Source organism: Giardia intestinalis, chromosome 1, assembly GCF_000002435.2.
Source record: "Giardia intestinalis strain WB C6 chromosome 1, whole genome shotgun sequence".
Taxonomy (NCBI): Eukaryota; Fornicata; order Diplomonadida; family Hexamitidae; genus Giardia; species Giardia duodenalis.
Genome location: NC_051856.1, coordinates 1,226,502 through 1,254,182, shown reverse-complemented (window position 1 = coordinate 1,254,182; position 27,681 = coordinate 1,226,502). Strand labels below are relative to the sequence as shown.

Genomic DNA, 27,681 nt, shown 5'->3' with positions numbered 1-27,681 from the left:
GTTAGGCCGATTGGGCTCACTGCACGGTTCCAAGCGGATCAGATGGAGCCTTTGAAGCCCCTGCCAGATGACTTAGCGGACACAGGAAAGGACGAGAATAGTTGTTCTTTCTGTGGTGTTAGCTACCTTATTCTCCATGAGGTGGAGCGCTTGAAGCGGCGGATTGCCGAGCTAGAAACAGAAAATGCAAGTCTTATGCGAATGAAGAGTAACGCCCAGTCATCTCAGATGAATACGCTCACTTCGATGGATGCTCTGACAAATCTAACCGAAGCCTTCAAAGCCCGGGCAGACGAGGCCTCTGCGGAGAGGGATCGTGCAATGATAAAGACGAAAGAGATGGAGGAACGGAATAAGGCTCTGCTCTCGTGTATTCAGCGGCTCCAAACAGGTCTCGGCAGCCTGCGTGAAGAAATAGTGTCTCTCCGAGAAGCACTCCAATGCCTTAAGGCTACTGACCCAACAATCATTCCTGGAATGATGGATGCTCTCCACAGATTAGTACTGAGCCTACAGAACAGTTATAGTGAGCAGCTGGAAGCCTCCGAGCTCGAGGGAAAGCGTTTACAGACGTGCCTATCTGCCGCCCAGGAGGACCTTAGATTAGTGAGGCTTACGTTAGAGGAGGAAATAGCAGCTCTGCAGTCCACACTAAACGAGGTTAACTCTCACAACAAGATACTCGGGGTGGAGGTTCAGGAGCTGAAGGAGGCTATTTCTTTACTTACTACGACAAATGAGACACTGGAGAAGCAGGTTTCTGTTATGACAACAGAGATAGATCAGCTTCGAGCCGAACTGCAAACACGAATCAATCAATGCAATACTCTGAATACAAGTGAGAAAGAAAGCTTACAACGAATAAACTTGCTTACATGTGAGCTCCAAACAAGGAATGATGAACTTGCAGATCTTTTGAAACAGCTACAAAGCAGCAAGGAAAATGCAGAGGCTTTGCAGAGCAACCTACAAGTGTTCCTGAAGGAGCTGTCTGAGTTCCGTAAGCTCCACCAAGCGGACATAGAGTCCCACCAATCAACACTCACCGCACTGTCAAACAGACTCGCAGATGCACTACTTCAGCTGAAAAGGCTTGAGACTGAAACTACATCCAAATATAAGGCATTAGAACAAGAGCTAGCAGACCTACACAAGGCTCTGACTATGGAAACGACTGAATCAGATGCAGCAAATCAAAGGTATTCTAAGTTACAAGGAGAGCAAGAGGCTCTTCTCCAGCGTAACAAAAAGCTAAGCACAGAGCTCGAAGATCTCCGTTATGCTTTACAAGAATCCGGCAAGACAAGCTCAGCAGCTGAAGAAGCACTACGAAAGAGGTTGCGCGAGTTGCAGCGCGATAATGAGCTCCTTGAGAACCAAGCCCTCGATGTGGAGAAGAAAGCTGCACAGCTGCGTAGTGAGAAGGAACAGAAAGAGAAGCTTATCTGTGACATGGATCTGAAAATCCAGGATATGAGGTCTCACATTGTAGATCTAGAGACTAAACTAGCAGAGAAGACACGAGAGGCAGAAAGTCTCCGAGGTGAGACCACGTCAACCAAATTATTAGAAGAAGCACGGAAGTACATCTCTGACCTGGAGAAGAAGATCCAGTGCCTGCAGCAGACAGTCTTCAAGGAGTGCCAAGAACGTTCAGATTTACTTTACACGCTATCAAGTCTTAAGGCACAGAATGCTGAATTGTCGGCAAGGCGAGGCAGCTCTATAACACCAGCGCTTCCTCCATTGGGAAGTACTGGGTCTGTGCAACCAGGACAGCCCTCCCAGTCCCAAAGGAGCCAACGTGGATCGATGTTTCAGCGTCAAAAGCGTTAGCTACTCGCCGGCGAGTATCATATGGGCAGTCTTATCTAAGTTCATCATTCGCTCTTTCAGTGTACCAGGCGCTCTGGACTCCATTGAAATTTGGTATATTGATTCAAGACGTGCAATCTCTGCATTCAGCGCACCTATTGTTGTCTTGGCTATTTGAATTTCTTTATTCAGCTTTGTGAGGGTTGTCTTCATATGATCCATGCGTTTGCGATACGTACTTGCCTCGATCTCCTTCTTTGCAACTAGCTTCGCCAATGACACTATGTTTCCAGATGTCTCTCCAAGCCTCTCTATCTCATCGTCAGGTCCTTCCTTTGCGTTAGGACTCTCTGTTTGAGCTCTATCAGTAACTCGTGACTCCTTGGATTCTAGGTTTGCTTCACAGCCCTCGACCTCTGCAGCAGGTTTGAGCCTGCTCTTATGCCTTTCCACAGCCTTAGCCAACTCGGAGAGCAAGTATGCATAGCAGGGTTCATCTTTGCAGCACTCCAGCAGCACAGAGGGAAGTAGCTCTGCTTTAATACCGCGGGAGGTTCGTATCTTTGATGGGGAGTACTCACAGTTTATATGCTCTACCTGTTTCAGAAAGGCATCTTGAGCTTTAATGTGTTGTGTCCGGGTAGGAATCTTGACTGTCTCCTGAACGGGCGGGACGATGACTGTATGGCCGTCGTAAAACTGTGCAGCACGTCTGTGAGGATGAGGCTGTATCATGTTTGCAGATGGCGGGCGTATGGACGCCTTCCTGTTGGCCAGAGAAGAGGGTGCGTTGGAGGTTGTCGTGTTAGTGGAGTCTGCTTTTGGAACAACCTCCGTGCGGAGGGGCACATAATGTAAATGTTTGGATGGAGACAGAGCTGGCAGAGACGGTAGTCGTGCATAGAACGGTGCATATAACAAGTCTCCCATTTTATACAATGGGACGAATGCGGGCCCTCTGCTGCATAGATAGATTGGTAGCCACGTACAGCATATAAGGCAATCAAGTTTACTGGGAACACATTCATAACGGGAGCGGGGCAGGGAGAGATCAACAGGAGCAATTTCCAAATGTGCTGTCAGTGGACGAGGCAGTGGTCGCTGCAGCGCTCATATTGAGAGCCCCTGCCTTCACCCCACTATCCTTAGAGACGCAGTCGATCTCCCCTGTTTCCACTTTCTCAAGAATGGTCCGCGCCGTCTCGTTAAAGCTCTCCGAGACGTTCAGGTCGTCTTTTGCTGAGGTTTCGATGAAGAGAAGGCCGTGGTCACGGGCAAACTGCTCGCCCTCTTCCTTCGAGACTTTCCTCTTGTGCTCGAGATCTGTCTTGTTTCCCACTAACATAATAACCATGCCGCTAACGCCGTTCGGACTGGCTTCCATGCCCACCCCGGCGAGCATGTCCTTAAGCCAACCCTCAAGGGCTTCAAAGCTACTCCTGTTCGTGACGTCATAAACGAGAAGAGCGCCGGCCGCTCCTCTGTAATAGCTTCTTGTTATGGAACGAAACTGCTCCTGGCCTGCAGTGTCCCAAATCTGCACCTTGACGGTCTTTTCAGAGCCATCTTTCGAGGGCACCTGAAGGGTCTTGTTGCAAAACTCCACTCCCACTGTTACATCATGCAGAGGGATAAACTTCTGTTCAACGAACCTCAACAAGAGGCAGGACTTTCCGACCGCAGAGTCGCCTACGATGATGTACTTGAAGATATAATGGTGTCCGCCGCTGGACATTTTATGCTGGCAATTTTCTTAATATTTAAATTTAATTTTTCATGTCCAGGTGTCACAGCATGCAGGGGGATACAATTAATTGTAGTCTTGGCAAATACTAGTAGATTGATAAAAGAAAAATCTCTGCAACCTCTAGACGGATTGTGGTTAAACTTTACAGTCAGCTATTGGCGTGCGTCATTTCTGAATCAGTGGACAGGAGATTGTCTGTGCTGTGTGTTTGTGAAGGCATACCTTTCCTTCTGCTCTTCTTCAAGAATTGGATGGATGTCTTCCTCTGCATATTCTTCCGCCGTTCTGCCACCATTAGCTTGTGCTTCATCTTCTCAAGCGCGCTTGCTCTCCTTTTATCAGCCCTATCATGTCCATCTAGGAAGCCCTTAAGGTTCTCCTTCCATCCGCTAATGACCCTTGGAGTCGTCTGGCACTCTTGTGCTATCTCATCGATCGACCAGTCCCTTTTCAGTAGAACGTGTAGAGCCAGCAATGAGTGGCTTATACCATTCTCATTTATATGCTTTTGGAACGAGTTTTCGATAGATCTATACAGGGTAGGGTTCCTGGTAAGCTCATAGTTTGCTAAAGTGATGATCTTCCTTTTGAGGCTCCGTAGCCTATGAGTTTTTATGATCACCCAGGTGCACATGCTCAAACCGCTTATCATGGCAATCCAGATAATTAGATACACCACCCAGTACTGCTCCTCAATGGAGAATAAAGTGACATCTATTGGTACGAGCCTGGTGACAAGTGTATTGCCTATTGAGGCCCTGAGCACGACGTCTAAGGTGTTGTTTGTTGCCAGCATCATGATAAGACTAGCATTGACGTCCTTATCATCATCAAATACATGTGCATACGAGACCCAGTTTTCGTTCTCATTGACAGTAGTGAGTGCCTTGTTACGTACCCCTAGCTGCATCGCGACAGCTGGCTCTAGATCCTCTTTTGCCGCCAACGTGAAGACAATGGAACTCGGCCGCATATCAATGCAGTTCACCAACTCAAGCAAAATAAATAGTTTGTTCGACTTAAGACAAGCTTTCATGTACCCGTTAATGAAGCAGACATTGGGGATAAACTGGGTAGAGAGAGATATATCCTTATTATAGATAGGAAAGCGGAAGGACACATTTGATTGGTTTATCTGTACACCGATGCGGATGGTGTAGCTGTAGTTGTACCGTACTGCGTTCACTGGGGCGCGTGTGGACAGGTAGACAGGTAACGACTGTACGTTCGAGCGGGAAATGAACTCAATGAGGTGAAGGTCAGTGACGTAGAGAACTTGATCATACAAAATGCACGATGGACAGTAAATAGTGAGGTAGTCGTCAATGGTCTCCACTTGAGTCTCGGAAGCATCTGATAATAGCAGGAAAGGCGTGTAAATTGGTGATTGCATAATTAATATATTGGTATCTACATTCGATTGTTTGTTAGTGCTGTTGCCGAGTGTCAGCACGAGCATGATGAAGTTGTTGTACTGATAAAACGAGAGGGGTGTTGCGTTGTAAAGGATGGTCTTACCGATTGTGAAGTTGATCACTTTGGAACCTAGTAGACCGCTGACGTTATACTTAGCCTGATTAGTGATGATATCGGTGGATAGATCTGTATTTAAGTCTTTTTTCAGTTGCTCTGCAAGCGTTGGAAATACACTGTAATCTGGGATAAAATTCCGGATAGTAGAGAGCCGAAACGACAAGGGTAACGGAATCGCTGGCATGGCATTGCTTTTGATAGTTCTTTCACCGAGGCTGGTATTTATCAATGGAAGAGTGGTAGTGGCAAGGCGCCAATACTTGTAGAGCGAAGGTGCTAGCACACGCATGTCTAGACTACTATTGCGCATGTTGAACATGGTAATGATCTCAGCCTCAAAGGCTGCTGTATTTCCTGTGGGATACTCTCCCGAAGAGTATCGCTCCCAAGTCTCTGATGTGCGGGCACGGTTAGCTTTCAGCTGGAGATGTGGAATGGAGCTCTTGCTCCACTCAATAGCTGCTGCTATGTCCATAACGTTTGTGCTGTCAATAAATGCCCAAACATCCTCCAAAGAGTAGAAGTTGTTCAGCAAAAGCTCTTCCAAGACAACCAGTTCCTTCAGATTTTCTTCTAATAGTGCAGCTTGCTGTTTTGATGACGTCAATGGAAGGACAAGGTAAACGTAATCAGATAGCATATAGCATCCCTCCTGATCGTACGTTTCTAGTATGCTCGTTGAGTAGTCAATCTCAAGTAGTTTAGTAGTCAGGGTTCTGACTATGCACGGCTCTGTGACGGCGGAGATGGGGATGTAGTGTTTCTCTGTAGAAAAGAATGTGTACTTGAATGTCAGATTGGCGTAAAATGTAACGCCGTCTTTATTCTTAAGATTCAAATATGATTGCCAGATATCAGTATTCTTTATGTGGTACTTGTGGGAAGCAGATAAAGTGTCTGTTAGAGTCATGGGCTCGGTAAGAATAGGCTGCTCAATCATGTTCTGTGTGTTCGAGTCTGTATACACAGCGAAGAAGGTGACGGTCACATCAATGCCATTACTACTGCACAGACCGCCAGTAATTCCCAGAACAAGAATGCCCCAGTTGGAGGCCTCGATCAACTGCACATACCAAGTGGCGTTGGAGTAAGTTGGAGCCTCTATGCATGAGCGCGTGTAGTTGAGTATCATATGCCGTGTCTGGTTGTTCCAGTTGATCTCATGAGCCATGGGCGACTGAAAATATGAGTAAAAGTAGTCATGAACAGTTGACATCCCAACAGCTGGCGCTCCAAGAATGCTTGTTTTTATCTCGTCAGACCTGGAGCACGTGCGCAGACTTATGAGATAAGGCATATCTGAACCTATAATAGATGAGACGAAGTACTTGTATCTCGGGGTTTCAATAGGAGAGACCGGGGTTGCGTTGTTAGGTATGAGCTGCAGAGGCTTAGGTGTGTAAGAATAGATATCCTCAAAGCAGTATCCATCGAGCTTGCAGAGCCCTTGAAAGTACAGGGTTGTTTCAAAGAGCTGTACTTGATAGTCAAACGCAGGGTCCATGAGGGAGCAGTAGGTGGCTGTAAGCTCTATTGCAAGGTTGACGGGGAACTGTGGGTTGATGAAGAGGTATATCCCTCCATACTGGTACTTGTCTACGGAAAAGTAGGGCTTTGCAGTGCAGATTTCATTATTACCAGCGGCAGTATAATTGTGGATATAATTCTGGCCCGACACACTGCTGTACTTATCCAGTTTGAGGGTGTGACTGGGACCTGATGCATCATATAAAGAGATAGTAAGGCTATCAGGAGGACTTGGTGGGTTGCAGAATTTCTGAGTTGATACGTAGAACACATTATTAACACAGTAATAACGGATTTGGTCAATAGCGTAGCAATTTTTCGTGGTGTAGGACAAGAAATCAAAGATAGGAACCCCTTGATATGTGTCCAGGGTGATGTCACCAGCATCTCTATCGGACATGTACTGTGGGAGAAGCATGTAGATATTAGAGACGCCTGGGTCTATGTTGGTCAGTGCTATAAGGCTAACGTTATCCTGGCCCGTTACATCCATCTGGTAGTTAAATGCATAATTGGTATAGTTTTTCTGAAAGATAGTGGTGTTTATTTTTAGATAGGTATTGGGGAGTAGCGTGCACGTTGTCTCGTTGTCCTGAATGTTTAGTAGGAAGGGTGTCAGCTCGATCTTCATATTAGAGATTATAAACATGTCATTAAGGGATGTGACGCTGTTGTTCATTGGCTTCTCTGCGACCACGAAAGAATGGAAGCATACATACTTATCCTCAACTGGTGGGCTCGCTATTTTTCTCTCCATTGTTTTAGTTGAATTAATGTTGCACACTATGGTGACAGCCTCTGCAGCACTTTGAGTTGGCTTCTTACCGGTATAGTTAGCCGTCAGGTGATAGTTGAAACGATTCATTAATACGCCATTGTAAGTACACTTGTGCATCACCGGCAAGCAGTCAGTGTTGGCTGGCGCTGGCGCTGGTGATGGTGATGGTGGTGGCGTAACCGTAGAGAGATACGGATGGCGCACAACAAGAACTGTTTGGTTGCTCTTGGAATAGACGGATGCGTAGAAGGAATAGGTAGAGTCACTGTTCGTGTCTGGACTTTCAGTGAAGCAATGCTTAGTAAACTGCTTCACACTGCTTGATGTAATAACAATTGGTGATGTGTTATAGATGGAGAATATGGTTATGTCACTGGAAAGAGTACCACTGGAAAGAGGGCAGGAATAATAGTACTCGTAAAAGATACAGTCCAATGCAGTTCCACTCACGGTTATCGTTAGATGCGGGTTGAGATAAGTATCACAGTATACTTTGCCAGTTCCCATGAGCACGCTGAAATTTCCCGGGTAGATGTAGAGTGACTGCTCATAGATCCCAGCGACTATGTTACCAGTTATAAGACACGGGGTGCGGTGCAAACTGACGGGAATAAGTCCACTAAAGGAGCAATGTGGATAGATGATCTGTAGAAACATAGGTGACGCGGCGATAGGGCTGGTGAACTGAGAATAGTACAGTCTAGGATATGTGGCAGTGTGCGTCAGCTGGATCGTTTGGTTAGTTCCGTAGTTGAGTACTACTAATCTAGTTACAAAGGAGAGATCGCAAGTCTCCTTGAAGTAGACTGCGAAATAATTGTCCACAGTCAGACTTACATGCTCGATGTCGCTGGTGGCGCAAATCTTTTCCACTGCAGCGGGGAAGTTCTTTGGGGCTAGCTGTACTTTGGTGCTCTTCGTCAGGACATGGAGCAAGCATATGACAAGAGCAAACATACGCTTGCCGAAAGGAAAAACACCTAATTTTATGTTGCTCCCTCCCTGACAAGATGTACGTGCTTCTGGGTTTCGACTGATGGGCGGTAGAAGAATGAGAACGACGAGAGCAAAAGAGGTAACGAAACAGTGGTAATTTGAAAAGTTCAACGTATGCGCTGCATTCAGCGTTCTGCAGGCAACAAAGGGATGTTATCTAAGCATTCACGGATACTATCAGTGATCTATCAGTGACCTATCAGTGATTCTTCTGCCAAATCATATCATTGCTATTCACCAAGGTAAAGGTCTTTCTTTGAGAGATGTCACGGGCAAAAAAAGAATCAATCATGGCTCCCCAAGAAACCCCTCTTTCCCAGCTGATTTCTGAAACTCCAAGCACGCCATTGTCTACGATAAAAACACCTCTCGAGCCGAAAGCCCGAAATGGTGATGCGGTCTCTGAGCAAATCCTTTTGGCTGAAAGACGGAAAGATGACTACTCCTACCAGAAAATCGCCTTCTACACACTGCTAAACGTCAAGGATAAGCGACTTCAACAGCTGAAGCTGGTAGGTAGCCAGCAGGCTCTCTGCTTGGCCGAGAAGTTTTATTCTGCCGTGGTCCCCGTGGACGCCTTTTGTAAGTTTCTCGTGAGCTCAACGGAGCATCTCAGCATGTGCCCTTACTTAGGAACTATCAAAGACATGCTTCTCTCGCTCTGGTTAGGCCTTGCCACAATGTCGTCCATCTCTGTCTTCCAGAGGACAGTCAATGAGTTCATTCCCTATTATATCTGCGAGACTGCTCTACGCGATATGCAGAAGAGCTCCGGTTTTGATTTAAAGAATGTTATTCTAATTCACACCCTCAATGTCCTGAAGGAAAGAAGCGACCGCGTCGGTCTACCTTGGTATGAGTCACCCAACTCAATTCTGCTGTATTTCGTCTTCATATTCAAGCCGTCAGAGAGACGCACGGTCCGCAAGCTGCTTCAGTTCAATGCAGAATTAGCGCACATCCTACGAGCCGCACCCGCAGCTTCCACATGAACAGCATTTGCTTCCCTCTGCTGCCTTTTGTTCCGCCTTTTCTCTTTCCAATTCTTCCTTCTGTTCTTGCACCATCTTCATGAACTCTTCCACTGATGTATTATCTAGGAGAATCTGGGGAAGCAGTGTCTCCTTGAAGATCGTCGAATACGATCTGCTCAAAATATATTGTTTGGCTTTCATGATTTTAGACTTCCGCTCCATATGGTATTCTCTTGCTTCGTTGGCTCGTGCCTCCTCCTGATTCAAAGCCAGGATCAAGTTGGAACACAGGATTGACTGGGTGGTAACTTCTATGGTAGCATCTGCAACGAGTTCCGATAGCTCGTCTGTCCCATCTATGGGAAAGTTCCGTAACACTATCTTCTCATATATGAGTGCGTCAGTTAGTGCTGCAGGGACACCATAGATCTGCTCGCTGTTCTTGGCGATGTACACCATATCAACACAATCTAAAAGAGTATGATAATCGCGGTTGTATAGGTAGCATTTTGATACTCTGACGTGCTTTGCTCCAGAGATCCCGTTTGTGTTCGCTGCGTGGGCCTTCATGGCTGCCTTCAGCAGCATCCTGTTCTTAGCCAACTTGGCCTCGCGGGCTGCACGGGCCTCGATGCTTCTACCCTTAATAGAATGCTTCCCCTCCTCGTGGCTTGCGGCACCTTCAATTCTGTGTTCGGTTTTATCTTCATCTTTGGGCTCTTCGTCATCTCTGACATTATCCTTACCCAAGTTATCGTTTGTAGCATCCTCTGCAGCATCCTCTGTACGTGCCTTATTCTGCTCATCCAGCTGACACAGTGCCTTTGCACCCTCTTCCCATGTGTAGTGATTGTTGAATGCATCAGCTATCCCCTTTAGTTGCTTGTGATACTCTCGTGTTTGCGAGCATACATAAGGGTCTGCACGCCCCGTGACTACGATAATGGCGCTAGTAAACCTGACACGTCCACCCTTAGCGGTAGCTGATGACTGTGTCGCGAATATTCTTTCGAGAGCAGCCGCAAGCTGGTAGATGCCAACAAAGTCATCGGCTCCACGAAAGTTGCAAGGACACAGAATTAGGGCCGGACGATGGCTATTTATTTCTAGTTGGGAGCGATCACTTGTTGAATCCATGCTGCGGACAAGTTGGGCATAATGGAACAGGGTTCTAATTCCAATCGACGTCTGCTCCGGCTGAGCAAAGCGCAAGGTCGATAAGAGCATATGGTGCATGGGAATAGGCAGGCCCATGTTGAAAGAAATTGGCGTGTTGAGGGTGAGGACGTAATTCCGAGTCAGACTGAAGTGTTTGATCAGACTTGAGGAGTCCAGGAGGACTGTTTCGTTTTTATAATTGCTCTGCAGCAGCTTTCTTTCAAGTCTCTGAACAAGCGCCCTCCGAAGACCAGTGTATTCCAGGCTGTGGGACTCACGACATACGTCTACCCAGAACGGTATTCGGAAGTACTTGGCAGCTGCACGCGCTCCAATAACACAGCCCGGACGGAAGGGAGAAGAAAACACAGCAATCGCACGCAGATTGGCCTTGCAGAGCACAAGAATGTGAAGGAATACATATATAGTATCAAAGAGGATCTGAATTGGGTAAATAAGCCAAAAGAATATGTTATTCGGTGCAGTATGTATGAATGCTGCGTCCATGTACATGTACGATACGAGAGGAGAGGCGCGGAGCCACTGGGGCAGGGTCGCCTTGTAAAACGTTAGATAATCGACGTGAAGACAGTTATCGAGGAAGATCTGCATCAGAGTCTCGAAGCGTCTGTTGTAGTGAGGGTCTCCGAGGTGGACAACGACAAGGTTTTCTATAGCCCTCATAGACACGATTTTTTGGAAACAAAAAGGATTATGCAAAGCGACCTCGTCTTGCAACGCTGTCTATTTAGAACCCAGAACCTGCCCAGCAAGCAGTTGCCAGACTGCAGATGCTTCTTGCACTTCACCACTGCAAACCTTGTTACACCACGATGCAGTGCAAAAATCAAAATAAAAAGTCATGGACAGGTGGTTGGAGAAGGCCAAGAAGAGGGAGTTCTTTGATGAGGAGGAGCTGCGCCGTGTTATATGGAAGGCAATAGAGATATTCATCATGGAGCCGAATGTTTTGCAAGTCAAGTCCACCGGCGACAAGATCAATGTATGTGGAGACGTCCACGGCCAGTTTCAAGACGTTATAAAAATGATAAACGAGGTCGGTGGGGAGGTATCCGGGACAAATCGCTACCTCTTCCTTGGAGATTACGTTGACAGAGGATACTATAGTCTGGAGACAATCACCCTTCTCCTTTGTTATAAGATCAACTACCCTAACGATATCTTCCTAATTCGAGGCAATCACGAGTGCAGGTCAGTCACGCAGACGTATGGATTCTACGAGGAGACCACGAAGAAGTACGCCCATGCCGGCGTTTGGAAGTTGTTCATGGAGCTCTTTGACCATCTGCCTATTGCTGCCATAGTTGACAATTCAATCTTCTGTGTCCATGGAGGGCTTAGCCCTGCTCTTCCGACGCTCGATGACATTACCCTACTTAACAGAACCATAGAGATCCCCAGTGAGGGACCGTTTGCAGATCTCAATTGGTCCGATCCGTGCACAAACCTTGACAACTGGGAGCATTCATATCGCGGAGCAGGGTACCTCTTTGGCAAAAAGGCTGTTGAACAGTTTTTGTCCATGAATGACCTGAAGATGATTGCCCGCGCGCACCAGCTTGCCACGGAGGGCTACCAAGAATACTTCGATAAGAAGCTGGTAACAGTCTGGAGTGCCCCGAATTACTCCTATCGTACCAAGAACAAGGCCTGCATCATGCCAGTCAGCAACGGCGAGGCGAAGGACTACCTCATATTTGATGCATATAAATATACTGAGGCCGACCTTCCCAACGAGCTATTGGAGGCTATCAAGGGTTTAAAGTAATCTGTCTTTCTATGCCAAAGTAAACCCTTCCAGTCCTTCGAGCCACTGCGACTACTGCCACGTATCTCTTATGTTAAAATTATACGCGAAATTAAAATTATTCATGAATCCTTTAAAGCGTTTCTGAGAGTCTCTGGCGGTTTGATGCCTGACTTTGCCTCGTACCTTGAGCGATGCCTGAACCGAGAAATTCTCCCCGAGGCCGATGTACTGGCCCTTTTATGGCGCGCCATGGAGCTTCTTTCAGAAGAGCCGACCGTTATTCCTATCTCGTCTGCTCCATCTCTAAACGTTTGCGGGGACGTCCACGGCCAGTTTTATGATGTACGATATATGTTTGAATTCGGGGGGAAGATCGTCGATGGGGCTCGCTACCTTTTTCTCGGAGATTACGTTGACAGGGGGTACTACAGTCTGGAGACGATCACCCTCCTTCTTTGCTTGAAAGTCAATTATCCCGCAAGAATATATTTACTGCGGGGCAACCATGAGTGCAGGGCAGTCACGCAGACGTATGGATTCTATGATGAAGCGTACAGGAAGTACGGCCACGCCGGTGTCTGGAAGATGTACATGGAGCTTTTCGACCAGCTACCTCTTGTAGCGATCATCGATGAGCGCATATTCTGCGTCCATGGCGGTATCAGCCCGTCTCTGCCCACCATTGACGATATTCGCATCCTGAACCGGTCGTCGGAGATCCCCAGCGAGGGGCCCTTTGCAGATCTGCAGTGGTCTGATCCGTCGACGGCCCTTGAGACGTGGGAGCACTCGTACCGCGGAGCAGGATACCTCTTTGGGCCCAGAGCGGTTGACCAGTTCCTTAGAATCAACGACCTCAAGATGATTGCCCGCGCGCACCAGCTCGCCATTGCCGGGTATCAGAAGTACTTCAATGGCACGGTGGTTACAATCTGGAGCGCGCCGAATTACTCCTATCGCACTAAGAACAGTGCGAGCATTATGGTTGTTAAGTCTGCAGAAGAAGAATTCAAGATTTTCGAGGCTGTTCCCGCGGACCAGAGGGAGCTTCCACCCGACTCTTACATGAGCTCACTGACTGGCGGGTGGGATTGAATTATCATTAGCCCGTAATCTCCCGCATCTAATGCCCACGAATTTGGTAAACCCCAGTTTCAAAATTTGAGATGTCGGCTCAGCTGGAGAAGAAGGTTCTTACCCCTGGCGACGGCGTCACAAAGCCCCAGGCGGGGAAGAAGGTCACAGTTCATTACGATGGCCGTTTTCCCGACGGCAAGCAGTTTGACTCTTCGCGCAGCCGTGGGAAACCCTTTCAATTTACTCTTGGGGCCGGGGAGGTTATCAAGGGATGGGATCAAGGTGTTGCTACCATGACTCTGGGGGAGAAGGCTCTTTTTACAATTCCCTACCAGCTTGCATATGGGGAGCGCGGCTATCCCCCCGTGATTCCACCTAAGGCCACGCTGGTCTTTGAGGTAGAGCTTCTCGCTGTCTAGGGATAAGCACACATGCAGCAGAAGTAAACCTACGCCTTCTTGTCCATCTCTGCTCGGTGGAGACGGAGGTCACGGAGTTCTAGCTTGCAGATATGGTATGCGTTTAGGCCCAGCGAATAGACGGAGCCCACCAGGTGAGCAATAGTGGGCCCCATAAGAAGGGCAGATAGAGCAGCCCCCGGTGACTTTCTAAGGTTGGGAAGAGCACCCATGGCGGCTCCCGCAGATGGATTATTACAGAGACTTGAAACTAGCGACCCACAAGAGGACGAGATGGCATGTGAAAAGGATTCGGTTGATGTCTCCTGAAGCGCATGGTTGAAGGCATTGAGCATACTTTGGACACGGCCCAGATTCTTCGATAAGGCAAGAGGGAAGCGGCGCAGCGCAGTCCGAATTAGACCATGGGAGAAACTAGTGCATACTCTTTCGTGGGTCTGCATCTCGGGTGTTCCTCCTTCAACATCTAACCGTTCAATGACCTGTACCGCTCGCTGACAGTCTTCATCGAGGACAGAAAGGCATGCAAGGACATCATCTTCTTGTACGTATTCTTGCCAGAGCCTTAACATCTAACGCTCCGTCCTTTTTTAGTTAGATATTTCTCCTCAAATCCAACTACCGTTTCAGCCCTAGATTTTCAAAAAATTGGGAAAATTCACAGACACCATGGCTAGCCTCAGCTTTGACGTTCTTCGGTGGTTGAACACACTAGAGCTTAAGAAGGTTCCACGAAATCTTAAGCATGATGTCTCCTCCGGCCACGTTGTTGCAGAGATCATTTCGCGATATTTTCGCGACAGCTGCACCATTCTGGACCTCAATGAGGGCAATATACTGGCCGACAGGAGAGAAAATTGGTCCTATATCAGGCGTTGTCTGGCGGCGGTGCACTTTCCGTTTCCAGAAGACTGGGATAGGCGGGTTGATGCTGTGTGTGGAGAGTCTGGAGCGGTGCAGATGGGCGCGTGCGCCATTCTAACGTACCTGTATGAATTTACAACGAAAAAGATTGCAAGACATCCTACGTGTTGTGATAAGCCTGAGACCACACGCCCATCTACGCGAGGCAGTAAGCAGACAACATCTCGGATTGGCAGAGATATCCCAATAGTCATCAAGGCGCCTGCGGTGGCCAATCCTGTTGTTACCAGCAAAGAACGAGACAAGCTCTACAATGCCCAGTTTGTCACTAGAGTGGTTACCTTTGCGGAGATTGCCCAGGCCACCCTTGTCCTTCTCCAGAAGAGCTTCCTAGACATGGATAATCGAGCCTATATTGCAATGATTGAGCAGAACTTTAATCTGCAGGAACTCTCCGGAGTCGCATATGAAATACATGATTACGCATTGAACAATGTATACATGCGGAAAAAATATATCCAGGTGGCCGAGGAGGCGTCATTCATGCCGGACATCTCCTTAGATGACATCATAAACGACGCAGAACTTGCCAACGAGTCTGTAAGGTCCGTGTTCCATTTAGAATTTTTACGCCTGCTTGAGCACAAAGTAGACGTCATCACCGAAGCAGTTTCGTTTTCATTAGAGTCGGAAATGTTCACCATTTTTGCATTCTGTTCTACTTACTCACTAACCCTCTCCACGGTGATATTTGGGGCCCTACAGCGTTTTCTCACAGTTCTGCTGATGTCAGTACTTCGTAAGCTTAGCGAAGAAAATCTTCAATCCACTAGGTACCTGGACTTCATAGTGCATAGCCTATTCAGCTACTTGCCGACCTCGTTCTTTGCCACAGAGCCAGTGTCTTACCGTAATATATACGATCCTGTCACATTAGCAATGAGCGTTAACGATATTTATGGCAAAGACATCGACCCCTCTACTTCGCGGAACTTCTTCTCCTTGGGCCTCTCACCAGGGTATATTAGCTCTCCTATTTCCTCCCACAGCCTTGTCTACCCTTTGCCGTCTTACAATACTGCAAAGCAAATAGGTCCAATAGAATTTGTTGCCCACTGCATGGCCATTATCATCAGCATGTTCCCACGCACTGGAGTTATAATGCTTAATAACTATCTTTTTTCGAGTGCTGAGTATTCCACTTTCGAGCCCCCGAGCTATAGCAGCAAAGACTATTTGTCAACACAGCTGGAGAACGTTACAGAGGAATACAATTTGGTCAAGGCGCGTCCGGCTGCCGGTCAACCTATATCTTTCTTGTCGCAGCAGAAACTTGCCTTTCTCCTAGCGACCCTGAGATCTCTCGGGAAGCTGCCAATCTCCTCCTCGAATGTGCCGTTTGAAGACTTTATCAAATTGTTGGAATATTTTGCCTTTTTTGCAAACAAAACATTTATGTGCACAACGAATAACACGCGAGCAAACAGTTTTGCAATCACACGCACCTGTGCAGCCACTCGGGATTGCATTGGCCTTTGCACGCAAATCTGGAGTGAAACGTGTGTGCTGTTGGCGTCTTTTCTCAACCAGTACAGTGACCTCAAAACAACCACTTTTGAAGCCCTCATTACGAACTGCGACGAGGGACCCAGGAGCATTTTATCTGTTTTGGTGAGGAGCGTTCAGAATATGCAACGCATGCTGACGGGGCTGTCCACAAAGCAGATTAAAAAGCTTTCTGGAAAGATTTCTGCCACGACTAGCTCTGTCAGGGGTTCAACTCCTTCTGGCAAACGCTCTGCATCTGAGCGATTACTACTCAATGACCCCGGGGTTCAGAGAGCTGCTGGGGCTACATCCAGTCTTTCAATCTTTCGTGCAACGAATGCAGCTCCTCCCCATAGGGACTCTAAATTAGCGCCTCTTGCCACCCATATCTCTCTAGGACTGCGTAAAATAATCAACAATTTCGTCAAGCACGAAAGCATCTTTGTCATCCGTTCCTTTGTACGATCGCTGGCCACAACCCTCACAGAAACGTATAAGGTGATTAGCGTGCTTGTTGACATGTGCATTCAAATTTACATATCTCGCGGCGACTCTGATTATGCCAACGCGACCGCAAGATCATCAATTGCAACCGCTAAGCCAATCCTCAACAGGTCTATGCCTCCGATAGGAACACCCAAGAAAGGAAAGCCCATTTCTGCATTGTCAGCTCGCGATACCTCGGCAGGTGCTGTGGACATGGCGGCTATACGCAGCATGAACGGCATATACGCTAGCACACTGAACATCAACACAGTTGAAGATTTACTCAAGGTCTTGGAGAAGGGAACAAACGAGCACATAGTATTGAACGGTATGCATAACTTAATTGTGGACACAGAACAAATAATGTCCGAATGTGCGAACATGGTCCTATTGATAGAAGAGGAAATCCTCAACATGCGCAATGCAGACCTGTTTAGTAATGTTCTTGATTTCGATCTCAACGAGATAGATGAGTTTCCTGTGCTAGAAACACACAGGCGCATCTTTGACGCATTCATAGACCAAGTCAGTTCGGTTGGCTGTGCAACTCTTCGCAGCATAGTCGGGGACGACCTGTCCATTCAACAAGGGTGCAAGGACAGGTACAGCTGCATAACGCCAGGCGGAAATCTTGTCAGCGAGACTCCCAGTAATATGTCGCGGACGTCCAGTGCACAGCACAGCAAACCGGTGAGTGCACATAGCAGGGAGCTAAGCAAGCGCTCTGCTATGCGGCGGCTGAAGCCCAAGGACTCACCCATGGAACCAGAAGAATCTCCGACGAGCACATCCTCCATATTAACAGAAGAAGTAGGAGATTGCAACAGAAGCCCCCACACCGTTGAGAACTTTGGTCGTGTCTAGCCGATTAGCATCAGGCCCTTGTTCTCCTCGAACAGAACCCTGCAAAACTCATCTACGAGGACATACTTTTCACGATACGCAGAGTATTCCTGGTATAAGTGCCTAAAAACGCTAGAACTGGAGATGATTTCTGCAATGGACATGTCCAGGCGACCCGCGCACCGAGCATATGAGATTCCCAGTCTCATGACGAATGAGGCTACGTAGTACTTCAAATATATCCCTGCTTTTTCATGATTAATATTTATATCTGTCTGATTGGCATCCTCAGCTCCGCTGAAAAAGAAAATAAAGGGGGGCAGTGCACCGTTTATATTAGATGGATAATTAGAAAACATCATGTGAATATTCCCCAAGGCTATACCGGATGCTAGGCTCAAGCAATGTGTCTCTACTATTATCCCACTGAGGAGGCACAGCTCTGAAAATAAGTACGACAGATATCTGAGATTATTCTCTGCATTGTTCTGGTTATTGCTCTGGCTCTCTCTACACATTATCCTCATATCCAGAAGAATGCTTATGCACGTGGATAACAAGTAGTATCCGTTTGCTATCGTGTAGGGGTCATTCAGAATGACGCCTTGAAATATTGTCGTTATGACCTTCCGTGTAGAGGCCGAGACTATGGCCCCTTTGATAAAGGTAATGGTGCAAAAGGTGACTAGGCACACACGGTCAAAATGCTGGGCTGCGACATGTACTGGCATGTTTTTCAGGACTATTGCGGCCGCCTCAAACACTCTGTGCGACAATTGAGGATTAAATTCCAGTAAGAAGGTATGCTCGGCGACGAATCTATTTTTGTTGCATGCTGCTCGAAATGACGAGACTGCCGCGATGAAGCCATCGTACAGACTGAGCTGGAGCCAGTCTACGCTTGTTGCGTTGATTGGGTGCGCCCTATTGAGTGAGGAAACTACCTCAAATCGCGGGGCCGTTGACGGTGTCTTTGCTGACTTATTGGTATATGTTAAATTACTGGGTAGGGAATCATTATAACTATTGACGAGCATGCTTAAGATCTCAACACACAGGTAGTCCAGGATACGCGTTATTGATGCCTCTCCGTGGTTATTAGAGCTTCTTGCTCTAATCTTCGGTACACTCGGACCGGCAAATGTACTCAAACGCTCTTCTAATGGTACTGGGCTTATGAGCTCATAGTAACAGTCATAGTTGCATGCCCCAATAAAAGCAATGACTCCACAGAGAAGAGCGCCGTCTATCCCTGACTTCCGCTGTGTCTTTCTGGTGAAGATGTTCAATCTCTCAGCTAGAATGCTAGTAATGGCAACTGCTACTTCTAGGGAAAGTGGTGCAAGATACCGTCGGTCTGTAGCTATAGATTGGGGTTTTGTCTGGTCAGGTAAGGGAGATGAATGAGCTGGTGCATCGAAAGCGCCAATATTGACATTTGCAAGACGGGCGTTGGTGTTTGTAATGTTATTGTTTGCAATACCTCCTTGCTGTCCACTTTCTGAAACAGCAGTGCTTAGCTCTATAAGCGATAAGTCTATCACATGTTTGTGGTCAGGAAAAAATCCCGCAGAAATGCTTGCTTCAGGTTCCACCGATCGTTTTTGGTCTAGCGAAACTTGCGGGTTATCTTGTCTGGGCGACAATGAGGTCAGTAGTTTATTCGACGTGTTATCGTCGTATCTATCACTAGTGGTTCGCTTGAGGGTAAAGTAGGAGCGTATGAGTTCCGCCGAAAGACCCAGCTGATTGAGCGGAGCCTTAGAAATTTCATTGAAAAAAGACTCTGGTAGATGGTACAGGAGCTGATCCATGATAACATGGAAAAACCGAAGGCGATGGAGCGCCTGCAGACACGCTCTAATTACTATGCAGTGATTCTCCCATTCTAAGAAGAGCTGTGTAGATTGGAAGGGATTGTGTACAGCTGAAATGCAGTTAAAGTACTGCATGCACATGTGCTGTCGGCATAGGTGTAAGATCTGTGTAAGAACGAGTCTACAAGCCACTGCTCTGTTCTTGTTGTAATGGTCGCAAAATGTGCATGCGCGCTGTTCCCCAAGACGTGTGAATAAGTCTGCAACATTTGGATTAAGAAGAGAAACATTTCTTTCTGTCTGGGCGTCCCGGGCGGTCCTCTTGTGGAATTCGCACATATCTCGTATCTCTGCCTTCGAAGGGGCAGCAGCAGTTACACTAGATATGAATCTTGTTGCAGAAATCATCTTCTTAATGCCATCGCTTGATAAGTTATCAAGAGAAGAAGTAGATGGCAGTGTAGAAGTCTGTGGGATGGTTGCTGATACTGGTCTTTTCCTTACTAGACCTTGTCTCGCCACAGACGTTACCATCAACTCACGCACTTCATTAAGGTTGCTTGTCCTAGCTGTACGGGGCCTCTGCTTACGTTCAGCGCTTGCAGTATACATGCTTGCCAAGTGGGGATATGGAGTGGAGCGCTTTTGGGACTGGTGTGGTGAGTCAGAGACTTTCTCCTGTGGCTTTGTAGAAGATTCGGGCTTCTCTAATTGAGCGCCAGTCATGAGATCGATTTTCCTTATAAAAGCGTCCTCCCACGCGAGCTTGCTGAGTTCGACCTGAACATTTGCTCTATTATCCCGCTGTTTCTGCACGGTAGATATGGATGCTTGGGAATATTCAGAATGACCTCGCTGCTTAGATGATGAAGGGTCATAAGGTAGAGATGAGCCCCTGTTGCTGTTGCGCTTTGATATACTTGACTTCTCTATCTTGTGGTGAGATGATGGGAGCTTATTGATATATTCACTGTTGTATTTTTCTGCAACAAGTCTCTTTTGCCCAACACTATGTTTCTCGGTGACCTCTATAAACTCTTTCCCCACATATCCATGGGACGCCTGAATATAGCGATCAAGACGGCGACGATCTGGAGTAAGCACTTTTGGGTACAAGTACCTGGCCTCTTCGGTGAGCGCCTCATCATCCAAGAGCTGTTGCGCAAGCGGTGACGGTGACCTTGGAGCCTCGTTTATATGAATGGAATCAACGGGCGGTTCTGTGAGAAATGTTTCTTGGATGTCTTCCTGTGATTGTTCATGCTTTCGCAAATCAGGACCGGAGGCCTTTGTATTGACTAACGCAGCAGCAGATGGGTCTATAGGGCGAAACCCTCCAACGCTGCAACTATCCGTCTCTTTAGACGCCTTAGCATCTCTGGTATCTGAAGGAATATGCATAAGCTTTGTCTGATGGTTCGATAACGCAATTTTATAGGTAATGGTTGCAGATTGACTTGTGTGGAACGATTGCTTGGGATATCGACGAAAGTGTTCTGGTGATGACGTTGTTCTAATCTCGTTGGCCAGATTGCGTACATAGACAGATGGCTGGGGGCCCTCGGAGGAAAATCTTTTTGGTCTCTGATAAATGGTACGGATTGGTGATCTCTGTTGCTGCTGGTTTAACCGGAGATTTTTCTGAGAAAAGAAGTGTGGAGGAGATGCATATACGGGTCGTTGAAGTCCTTTGCTCAATGTGTTTTGAAGCTCCGCTGGAACGTATCCCACTCGTGTAACCGATTGGCTCATAGTCATCAGTGCAGATATGGCATCCGCTCGCGAGGAGCCCGGCCGTGATGACATGGCCTTCTTTTTAGTTTTTGGCTTTCGGTCTTGCCTTCAATGCAGGATCATCCAGACGCCCGCTACGTCACTGGGTTCATCTCTCGGCCCCAGAGACAACCAAAGCGCAAGAACATAGACGAAGACTACTATCCAAGCTCGTCGGATACCTATGCAGAAAGCTTTAAGTCCTCACACGAAGAGTCCTTCAGTACACCAAGCGATGCTCCAACTGATATTAGTACTGACGGCCTCGCCTCGCCACGAGAGCAGAAGGTGTCTGCCCGAACCGTATCAACTAATGGGACAGCTAAATCTTCTAGGGCTAAGAGATTTGATAAAGAGCTGCTTGATGAAGAGCAGACGGAGCAGCAATCAGATGAGCAGGGGGAGCTTGCCTTCACAGACGAGGTTCTCTTTCAGCAGACTGACACGGAGATGGCCTTGCTTCGAGAGTATCCCTCGCTGGCCCTTCTCCACACCATTATTCAGCAAGAGAAACCCACTAGGATCGTAAAAGAAAGCACCCGGAATAGTGTGTCTCTCGCTATGCAGGCTTTTCAAGAGAAGGACTACGTTGAATCCATAAACCTGCTTAAGCAATGCATTGCAGATGACGCCCGTGCATACCACGCCTTTGAGATGCTTGCATCATTCTACGAAACGATTATCCGTGAGCAGCTATTCTTAAAGCACGTTAAATTAGCAAAAGTGTTGCGAGTGTATAATAAGCCACAATCTCTTGCAGAAAGTACTCTCCTTATTGCTTCTCTGGAGTTTCAACTTGCCGCTGCCATTCTTCAGCCAAAAGCAGAGAAGTTTCTCGTGTTGATCACCGATTATTTAAAGGTTAGAAGATTGCCTAAGGCTTTATACTGTCTTCACCGACTTCTGCCTCTTTTCATAGCTGGGCTCGATGATATGTATTGTAATAACATATTTGAGAGAGACTCACAGCTTCTTGTTTTTGAGCGAGACATGTGTAATATTTTCAATCGCTTTATGCTGGAAAATCATGGAGACGTTACTGCACGCGACCGCGGGGTCCTTTTGAGCTTTAATAGAAAGGTTTGCACCCACCTTATGCACGCACCGTATGTTGAGAATCATACTCTCCAGTTTATAGACAAAATTAACGACCTAAAGGTGGGTAATGTGCACAAGATGCGTTGTGCTAGTGAGCAGATCGCGTTTCTCATCGGCCAGCAAGTGCGTATGTTAGAGGTCAGTGGTCTTCTTCCAGGGATTATCAATCGTCTGTTGAAGTTGCTTTACAAAACAAAACGCTATGAAAGTATTATTGAACTACTCAATACTCTTTTAGAATTCGCTCTGAAAAGTGTTGGAAGTAAGAGAGGACAGGAGCGGGCAGAGTACAAGAGATATATTTGTCTGTTTTCACTGCACAAGGCAGCAGTTGATATCATTATCACTTTGCAAAGTGTTATCTCGGCTTTGAAGGCTTCGAGCGGTAATGCCAACGCCTGTCTCGATGACAACAGCAACGTCAGTGTTGGTACTGGTCTGAATACGATGCTGGTGCGGCAGATGACTAAGGTATCTATTCTCCACATTAAGAATGTCTTAAGCACCTTTTACACTCATGCATATCACCCACAATATGACGAAGAGCTTGAAGATGTCTCAACCTTTTTACTAGAAGGACTAGCAGATGCCATTTGGTTGACAAAAACACGGAATATGGCACTTATCAACGATCTTATTGTCAACATAGACGCAGACACCCGTATCCCAAAGAAGTTATTCAGCCGATCGGGCTCACGAATTCATGAGCCTGTGTCTAATGGGGGCACTGCTCTAGACCCCGCAATACAAATGTCGCTTGACAAGCTTGCTGAGCAACTTGACCTCAACTTTTTAAAGCTGGTGCCAGACATGACCACGTCTTACCTTAACCTGCTCTTGGCACAGGAAACACCGTCTCCACTTCATAAGCGATCAATCTCCCGTCTATTCATAGTGAGCTCAAGAATTCAAGCCCTTCAAGGGGTCCAGAAAGCCGAAGTAGCCAAGCAGCTTGGCATGGCGTTTAAGTATTACAAGGGTGTCGGTCCTCGTAAGGAGCTGGCACGATTTCTTTACGCACAGCAAACAGATGGATATGCTGCTCTTTTGACAGCACAAACCGCAGATGCTGAATCAGCAAGCGAACTGGAGATCACCCGGAACTTGAAAATGATATTAGACATTGTCCATCCAAGACCCGCGCTTTCAGAAGCAATTGATATAGATGACGCTCCTCCGACGGTTACATTAGAAGTTCCTCTAATATCATATCCTGAAGATTATGGAATTGCGTTTACTGAGCATCTAACAATACCCCTTCGAAAAGATTTAGTGCTGCGAGAATGGATTGAGTTTGAACAAGACACAATCGGTATTGTGGAGGCGTACTCTTCTACAAACTTGCAGCTATATGCACTCTTCTCGCTCTTCTCTAGTTATGTCGCTTTACGAAGCGCCAAATCAGGGTCTAAGGCGAAGTTGTCAATCGAAGCTTTTCTGAGAAAGCATTATCCAGATCAAGGATTTGGAGGCTTAGAATTGCTTGCATGTACCGCATTTTTCGTTGGCTTTGGCCTTATTTTTACAGATGCCTATCTGCTACCAGCCAACTATCCACGCCCTCGCTACGCATACAAACTTTTTTCTAGTTTGCGTAATAATTACAAATTTAATAGTAAGCACAGTTTTGCGACCAAGTTTCAAAAGATCGCCGATCAGTTCTTCTCAGCCCATCCGTTACATATTTTTCGGAACTCCATATTGTTGAGCTTGCCCGAGGACATAGAGAGCTGTCGCTGGGAGCTAGATTTGCTCCTCAGGGGATTGTCTGACGAGAAGATGCATTCACACCTTGTGTCAGGGGAGGTTGTCTCCCGCATTGATTTTTATTTATTCTTGATAGAATTGCAGCAGATTATAGGGAAGATTGTTGAGGCCGAAGGAACCTATCAAGGCATTTCGTGCAGAAGCAGTACTCTTTTGTCCCTTCTCTTCTTCATTACAGAGCGGAGTCCGAAGGTTGGTGGCATGGTGGCCCATTCGAAACACCTGGATTATATGCACCTTCTTGCCAAGGATCTCATCCATAAGACAGGAATAGTTTCCATGCAGTATTCATATCAGCGAGGCCGGTGTCTGTCTAGCCCATATAATATGCAAGACTACACTATCCTGATACGGCAATATCAGCAGACAGAACCCAGCCTTCCAATTGGAAAGTTTCTTAAGCGCATCCTTAGGAAGTATCCTGACTCCGTTCCAGCAACGTTTGCAATGGCCGCCACATTCTTCCAATCATCTTATTTTAAAGAGGCCATTACCATCTATGAAAAGCTCTGCCCCTTATGCTTCAGTGACGACATCCTTCGGGCACTTGAGCAGGATGAGATGCGATTTACCAATCGCCCTTTTGAACAGCGAGAGATGATAAAGCGATCAATACAGGCCTCAGTGTGCTACACTCTGGGAGTTGCCTATTTGCAAACTAGTGGGAACAAGAGGATCCACACCAAGACACAGCATATTGCGATGGGTCTCCGTTATCTCCAGCTCTTTACCATATGTTCCGGACAGAACCTAAAGCTGACTCACCTTGCGGTTGCTCTGGCTCTCATGTACTATTGCCATAGACTCGACATAGCAGAGCTTATCCTTCAGAAGATCCTTCGATCCAAATACGGCCCCTCACTCTCCAGCAATTTCTTTGACCGGCCACTACACCTATTAATTCTCCCCCGAGCATCTTCAAACTCCCTCTTAGATGTCACTGATAGTGTTGCCCCCAATACGAAATTCCTCTTTGAACAGCACATGACACAGCGGCCTCCTCCACGACAGTCATATACACCGGACGACGAACAATCCATAGTACAGACCGCAGCCCATGCACTTGTCCTTATTTACTTGACCACAGGATCAATAGAAAGCGCAAACTACATACTGTCTCGGTACCTGTCCTTTACATCCAGTTCACAAAACAGAACATGAGCTTGCTAAAAGGGGCAGAAGGCAACGATGTTCCCATCGTTTCCAGAAGCCAGAGCAAGGTTATCTTCATTGGACATAGTTATACACTTGACCTCGCCGAAGAGCACGTGGATTTTCTTTTCAATCTCAGCACTGTCGTAGTCAATCAGCAAGATCTGGCCGTTGCGGAGACCCACTAAAATCTTCGTTATATCTTTTCTTTCGTAGAGGTAGCACGCCGTGGCTGGTATAGGGAGAGGCAGCGCTCTGAGAATACTGCCATTTGCGCGACCACATTGTAGCCACAACATTCCAGAGGATCCACAACAAAAGACCTGCGACCCATCTGAAAGTTCCCAAGCGCCAGCCAACCCTCCCTCCGAGCGGCTTGCCCACGAGAGTTCTATTTTGACAGGTTCGTGCTGCAATGCATCTTGCTTGTTGAAGAGCTGGCCATGTGTAAAGCGGAATAGCTGTATCATCCCACTTGAACAAGTACTCACCATTTCCTCGTCTCCATTATCCAATACCTTGACATTTATGGAGGTAATAGCTCCTTTGTGGCCTTTCTGAACTTGTACCAGGCGCTGGAATGAGTCCCTAATTTCCCAGAGACACAGACGGCCATCACCGCCACCAGTAACCAAATACGCGCCTCCTCTGCATTGAGACAAGGCAGTAACACCGTTATCGTGAGCCTGCTCAGCTATCCATAAGGACTTTCCGCTTTGTGGTGCATGAGATCGAACTGCCCCATCCGACCATCCAGAAATAATTTGACATCCATCCTCCGAGATGAGCACAGATAGAGCACGCACACCTGGAACAGAAATTCTAACTAGTTCTCGCCCTGTGATGAGAGACCAGACAGAGACGAAGCTACCACACGCAGACACACAGATGCGTGCACAGTCATACGGGAAAGCAACACATCCGGTGCCGAGTGGCGTAGTAATGGCAGGGGGAGCAGTCTGTAGTAGCCGAGATTCTAGGCTAACCTTATTTATTCTACAGAAACAGTTGGGGCCGTAGGCAAGGGCATACTCTGAGGCACCTGAAGACGCCACCGCCAATGAAGCTATGCCATTGGCTATCGCATTGACAACGGCCAAGTGACCGTTTCCCATAGCCGATTCCTTGTCCGATGCTGCAGCAGCTACAGCGGCGGTCTTGGCACTAGAAACAGCAGACGTAGCTGCGCTTGTAAATGCCGCACTTGAGCTCACCAACTGAGTGTCAGCCGGAAGGTCGTTGACAGAAACCGGCACCATGGTGTCAGCTCTAACCAAATAGACCTTAGATGCACTGGTGGCCACGAGGAGATTCCCGTTGTCGTTCGGCACAATACTGGTGATCGCTCCCGGAAATGGCTTCTTGGACGGGACAACCTGCATTGCAACCTGTCGGACCGGGTCTATCTTTATGACATCACCGGATTCTGTGCCCGCATAGAGAAGCGAGTCAACCTCTCTAAAGCAGTTTATCTTCCGGCGCAGGGGTAGGCGTACAGGGTTCTCCCTAAACACACGACCCTGTATGTCCAATTCGTAGAAGCAGAGAAAGTCCTCGCCGCCAGCTACTATGACATTGCTAGAAAGAACAATGAGTGTTGTGGGAGGTCTATTAGCTTGAATACGGCGACCAGCAAATGCCTTGAACTGCTCATACCCACAGGCCTCATCCAAAGAGTGTGCAATAATCCAGTTGTCCTCCCCGATGGTGATGAACCACGTCTCATCCATGGAGATGGCAATATCTATGATTGAGGACTTGTGCTGGGTTATCAGTGTGAGCGCCTTACGGGTGCTGGTATCCCAGACTATGATCTCTGGCGAAAACCCGTAATTGGTGACTGTGCCGGTGATAAGATACTTTCCCGAATTGGCGAGTGCCATGCATGAAATGTTTTGTGTATGTCCTGCTACTAGAATGGGACGGACAAAATTGCCAGGAAGAATGGCGTTTGTGTCTGTTACCTGTACATCTCGGTAGGAAGCTCCACCTGCCGCAGAAGACCCGGATGCGCCCACTGGGGGTCCATGCTTTTTGTTTGGTATGTACCCGGTAGACCCCTCGACGGTTGTCCCAAGATAGTCGTTGGTGTGGCCTCCAAGTGCGCGTGCCCGAGGTGCCACGTAGCCGCCTCCCGTGCGACGAGTTGTGGGGGCGTTGGTCTTAGTGTTGCCGCAAGATACGGCCTGCTTTTCTTGTATTTTGTTAAAGACAACGTGACTCCCTGCAGCGTAGATAAATTCCTCGCCATCGGGCATTAAGAACAGACCCCTCATTAGGTGTCCGGAGAAGCCTATAAAAGAAACATAGCTCATGTCGGGCACGCCCTCCAGATCCTCGAAGTTCAGCGTCATGGATAATTCTGAATTTGAACCCATATCCTTCTGATAAATTATCAAAATTTACACAAAAAAGCGTCTCAAAGTGTCTATTTAGCACATTTTAGCACATTCTCAGTGGCCGTGATAGAAGGGTGCAGATCGCCGCCAGCACGGACCCTTAGCATATACACATTAGATACTAAAATCCACGAGCGAT

The 27,681-nt window shown here is 47.3% G+C and overlaps 14 protein-coding genes across 14 annotated transcripts; 7 read left to right on the top strand and 7 right to left on the bottom strand.

The window, feature by feature from the left end:
• Nucleotides 1-42: 42 nt before the first annotated feature.
• GL50803_0032786 (Coiled-coil protein) lies at nt 43-1,836 on the top strand (the record flags this gene model as incomplete). Its single annotated transcript, XM_001709081.1, has 1 exon — nt 43-1,836. The coding sequence occupies one exon, from the start codon at nt 43-45 to the stop codon at nt 1,834-1,836; it is 1,794 nt and encodes a 597-aa protein (XP_001709133.1).
• GL50803_0016637 (uncharacterized protein) lies at nt 1,837-2,745 on the bottom strand (the record flags this gene model as incomplete). The annotated part of the gene is made up of 1 exon (XM_001709082.1): nt 1,837-2,745. The coding sequence occupies one exon, from the start codon at nt 2,743-2,745 to the stop codon at nt 1,837-1,839; it is 909 nt and encodes a 302-aa protein (XP_001709134.1).
• Nucleotides 2,746-2,866: 121 nt separating this feature from the next.
• Nucleotides 2,867-3,550, bottom strand: GL50803_0016636 (Rab2b; the record flags this gene model as incomplete). Its single annotated transcript, XM_001709083.1, has 1 exon — nt 2,867-3,550. One exon carries the CDS (start codon nt 3,548-3,550, stop codon nt 2,867-2,869), a length of 684 nt encoding a protein of 227 aa, XP_001709135.1.
• Nucleotides 3,551-3,710: 160 nt separating this feature from the next.
• Nucleotides 3,711-8,357, bottom strand: GL50803_0037161 (uncharacterized protein; the record flags this gene model as incomplete). The annotated part of the gene is made up of 1 exon (XM_001709084.2): nt 3,711-8,357. The coding sequence occupies one exon, from the start codon at nt 8,355-8,357 to the stop codon at nt 3,711-3,713; it is 4,647 nt and encodes a 1,548-aa protein (XP_001709136.2).
• A 329-nt stretch (nt 8,358-8,686) lies between these two features.
• Nucleotides 8,687-9,388, top strand: GL50803_0010444 (uncharacterized protein; the record flags this gene model as incomplete). Its single annotated transcript, XM_001709085.2, has 1 exon — nt 8,687-9,388. The coding sequence occupies one exon, from the start codon at nt 8,687-8,689 to the stop codon at nt 9,386-9,388; it is 702 nt and encodes a 233-aa protein (XP_001709137.2).
• Nucleotides 9,359-11,212, bottom strand: GL50803_0015213 (uncharacterized protein; the record flags this gene model as incomplete). The annotated part of the gene is made up of 1 exon (XM_001709086.1): nt 9,359-11,212. The coding sequence occupies one exon, from the start codon at nt 11,210-11,212 to the stop codon at nt 9,359-9,361; it is 1,854 nt and encodes a 617-aa protein (XP_001709138.1).
• A 178-nt stretch (nt 11,213-11,390) lies between these two features.
• Nucleotides 11,391-12,317, top strand: GL50803_0015214 (Serine/threonine-protein phosphatase; the record flags this gene model as incomplete). The annotated part of the gene is made up of 1 exon (XM_001709087.1): nt 11,391-12,317. One exon carries the CDS (start codon nt 11,391-11,393, stop codon nt 12,315-12,317), a length of 927 nt encoding a protein of 308 aa, XP_001709139.1.
• A 144-nt stretch (nt 12,318-12,461) lies between these two features.
• On the top strand, nt 12,462-13,394 carry GL50803_0015215 (Serine/threonine-protein phosphatase; the record flags this gene model as incomplete). Its single annotated transcript, XM_001709088.1, has 1 exon — nt 12,462-13,394. One exon carries the CDS (start codon nt 12,462-12,464, stop codon nt 13,392-13,394), a length of 933 nt encoding a protein of 310 aa, XP_001709140.1.
• Nucleotides 13,395-13,465: 71 nt separating this feature from the next.
• On the top strand, nt 13,466-13,795 carry GL50803_0010450 (FKBP-type peptidyl-prolyl cis-trans isomerase; the record flags this gene model as incomplete). Its single annotated transcript, XM_001709089.1, has 1 exon — nt 13,466-13,795. The coding sequence occupies one exon, from the start codon at nt 13,466-13,468 to the stop codon at nt 13,793-13,795; it is 330 nt and encodes a 109-aa protein (XP_001709141.1).
• A 29-nt stretch (nt 13,796-13,824) lies between these two features.
• On the bottom strand, nt 13,825-14,367 carry GL50803_0010452 (uncharacterized protein; the record flags this gene model as incomplete). The annotated part of the gene is made up of 1 exon (XM_038045620.1): nt 13,825-14,367. One exon carries the CDS (start codon nt 14,365-14,367, stop codon nt 13,825-13,827), a length of 543 nt encoding a protein of 180 aa, XP_037901646.1.
• A 97-nt stretch (nt 14,368-14,464) lies between these two features.
• Nucleotides 14,465-17,557, top strand: GL50803_0015216 (CH-like domain-containing protein; the record flags this gene model as incomplete). The annotated part of the gene is made up of 1 exon (XM_038045816.1): nt 14,465-17,557. One exon carries the CDS (start codon nt 14,465-14,467, stop codon nt 17,555-17,557), a length of 3,093 nt encoding a protein of 1,030 aa, XP_037901645.1.
• Nucleotides 17,554-21,159, bottom strand: GL50803_0010455 (uncharacterized protein; the record flags this gene model as incomplete). Its single annotated transcript, XM_038045621.1, has 1 exon — nt 17,554-21,159. The coding sequence occupies one exon, from the start codon at nt 21,157-21,159 to the stop codon at nt 17,554-17,556; it is 3,606 nt and encodes a 1,201-aa protein (XP_037901644.1).
• A 39-nt stretch (nt 21,160-21,198) lies between these two features.
• Nucleotides 21,199-25,152, top strand: GL50803_0016635 (uncharacterized protein; the record flags this gene model as incomplete). Its single annotated transcript, XM_038045876.1, has 1 exon — nt 21,199-25,152. One exon carries the CDS (start codon nt 21,199-21,201, stop codon nt 25,150-25,152), a length of 3,954 nt encoding a protein of 1,317 aa, XP_037901643.1.
• A 5-nt stretch (nt 25,153-25,157) lies between these two features.
• Nucleotides 25,158-27,521, bottom strand: GL50803_0015218 (WD40 repeat protein; the record flags this gene model as incomplete). The annotated part of the gene is made up of 1 exon (XM_001709092.1): nt 25,158-27,521. The coding sequence occupies one exon, from the start codon at nt 27,519-27,521 to the stop codon at nt 25,158-25,160; it is 2,364 nt and encodes a 787-aa protein (XP_001709144.1).
• Between the last annotated feature and the right edge of the window lie 160 nt (nt 27,522-27,681).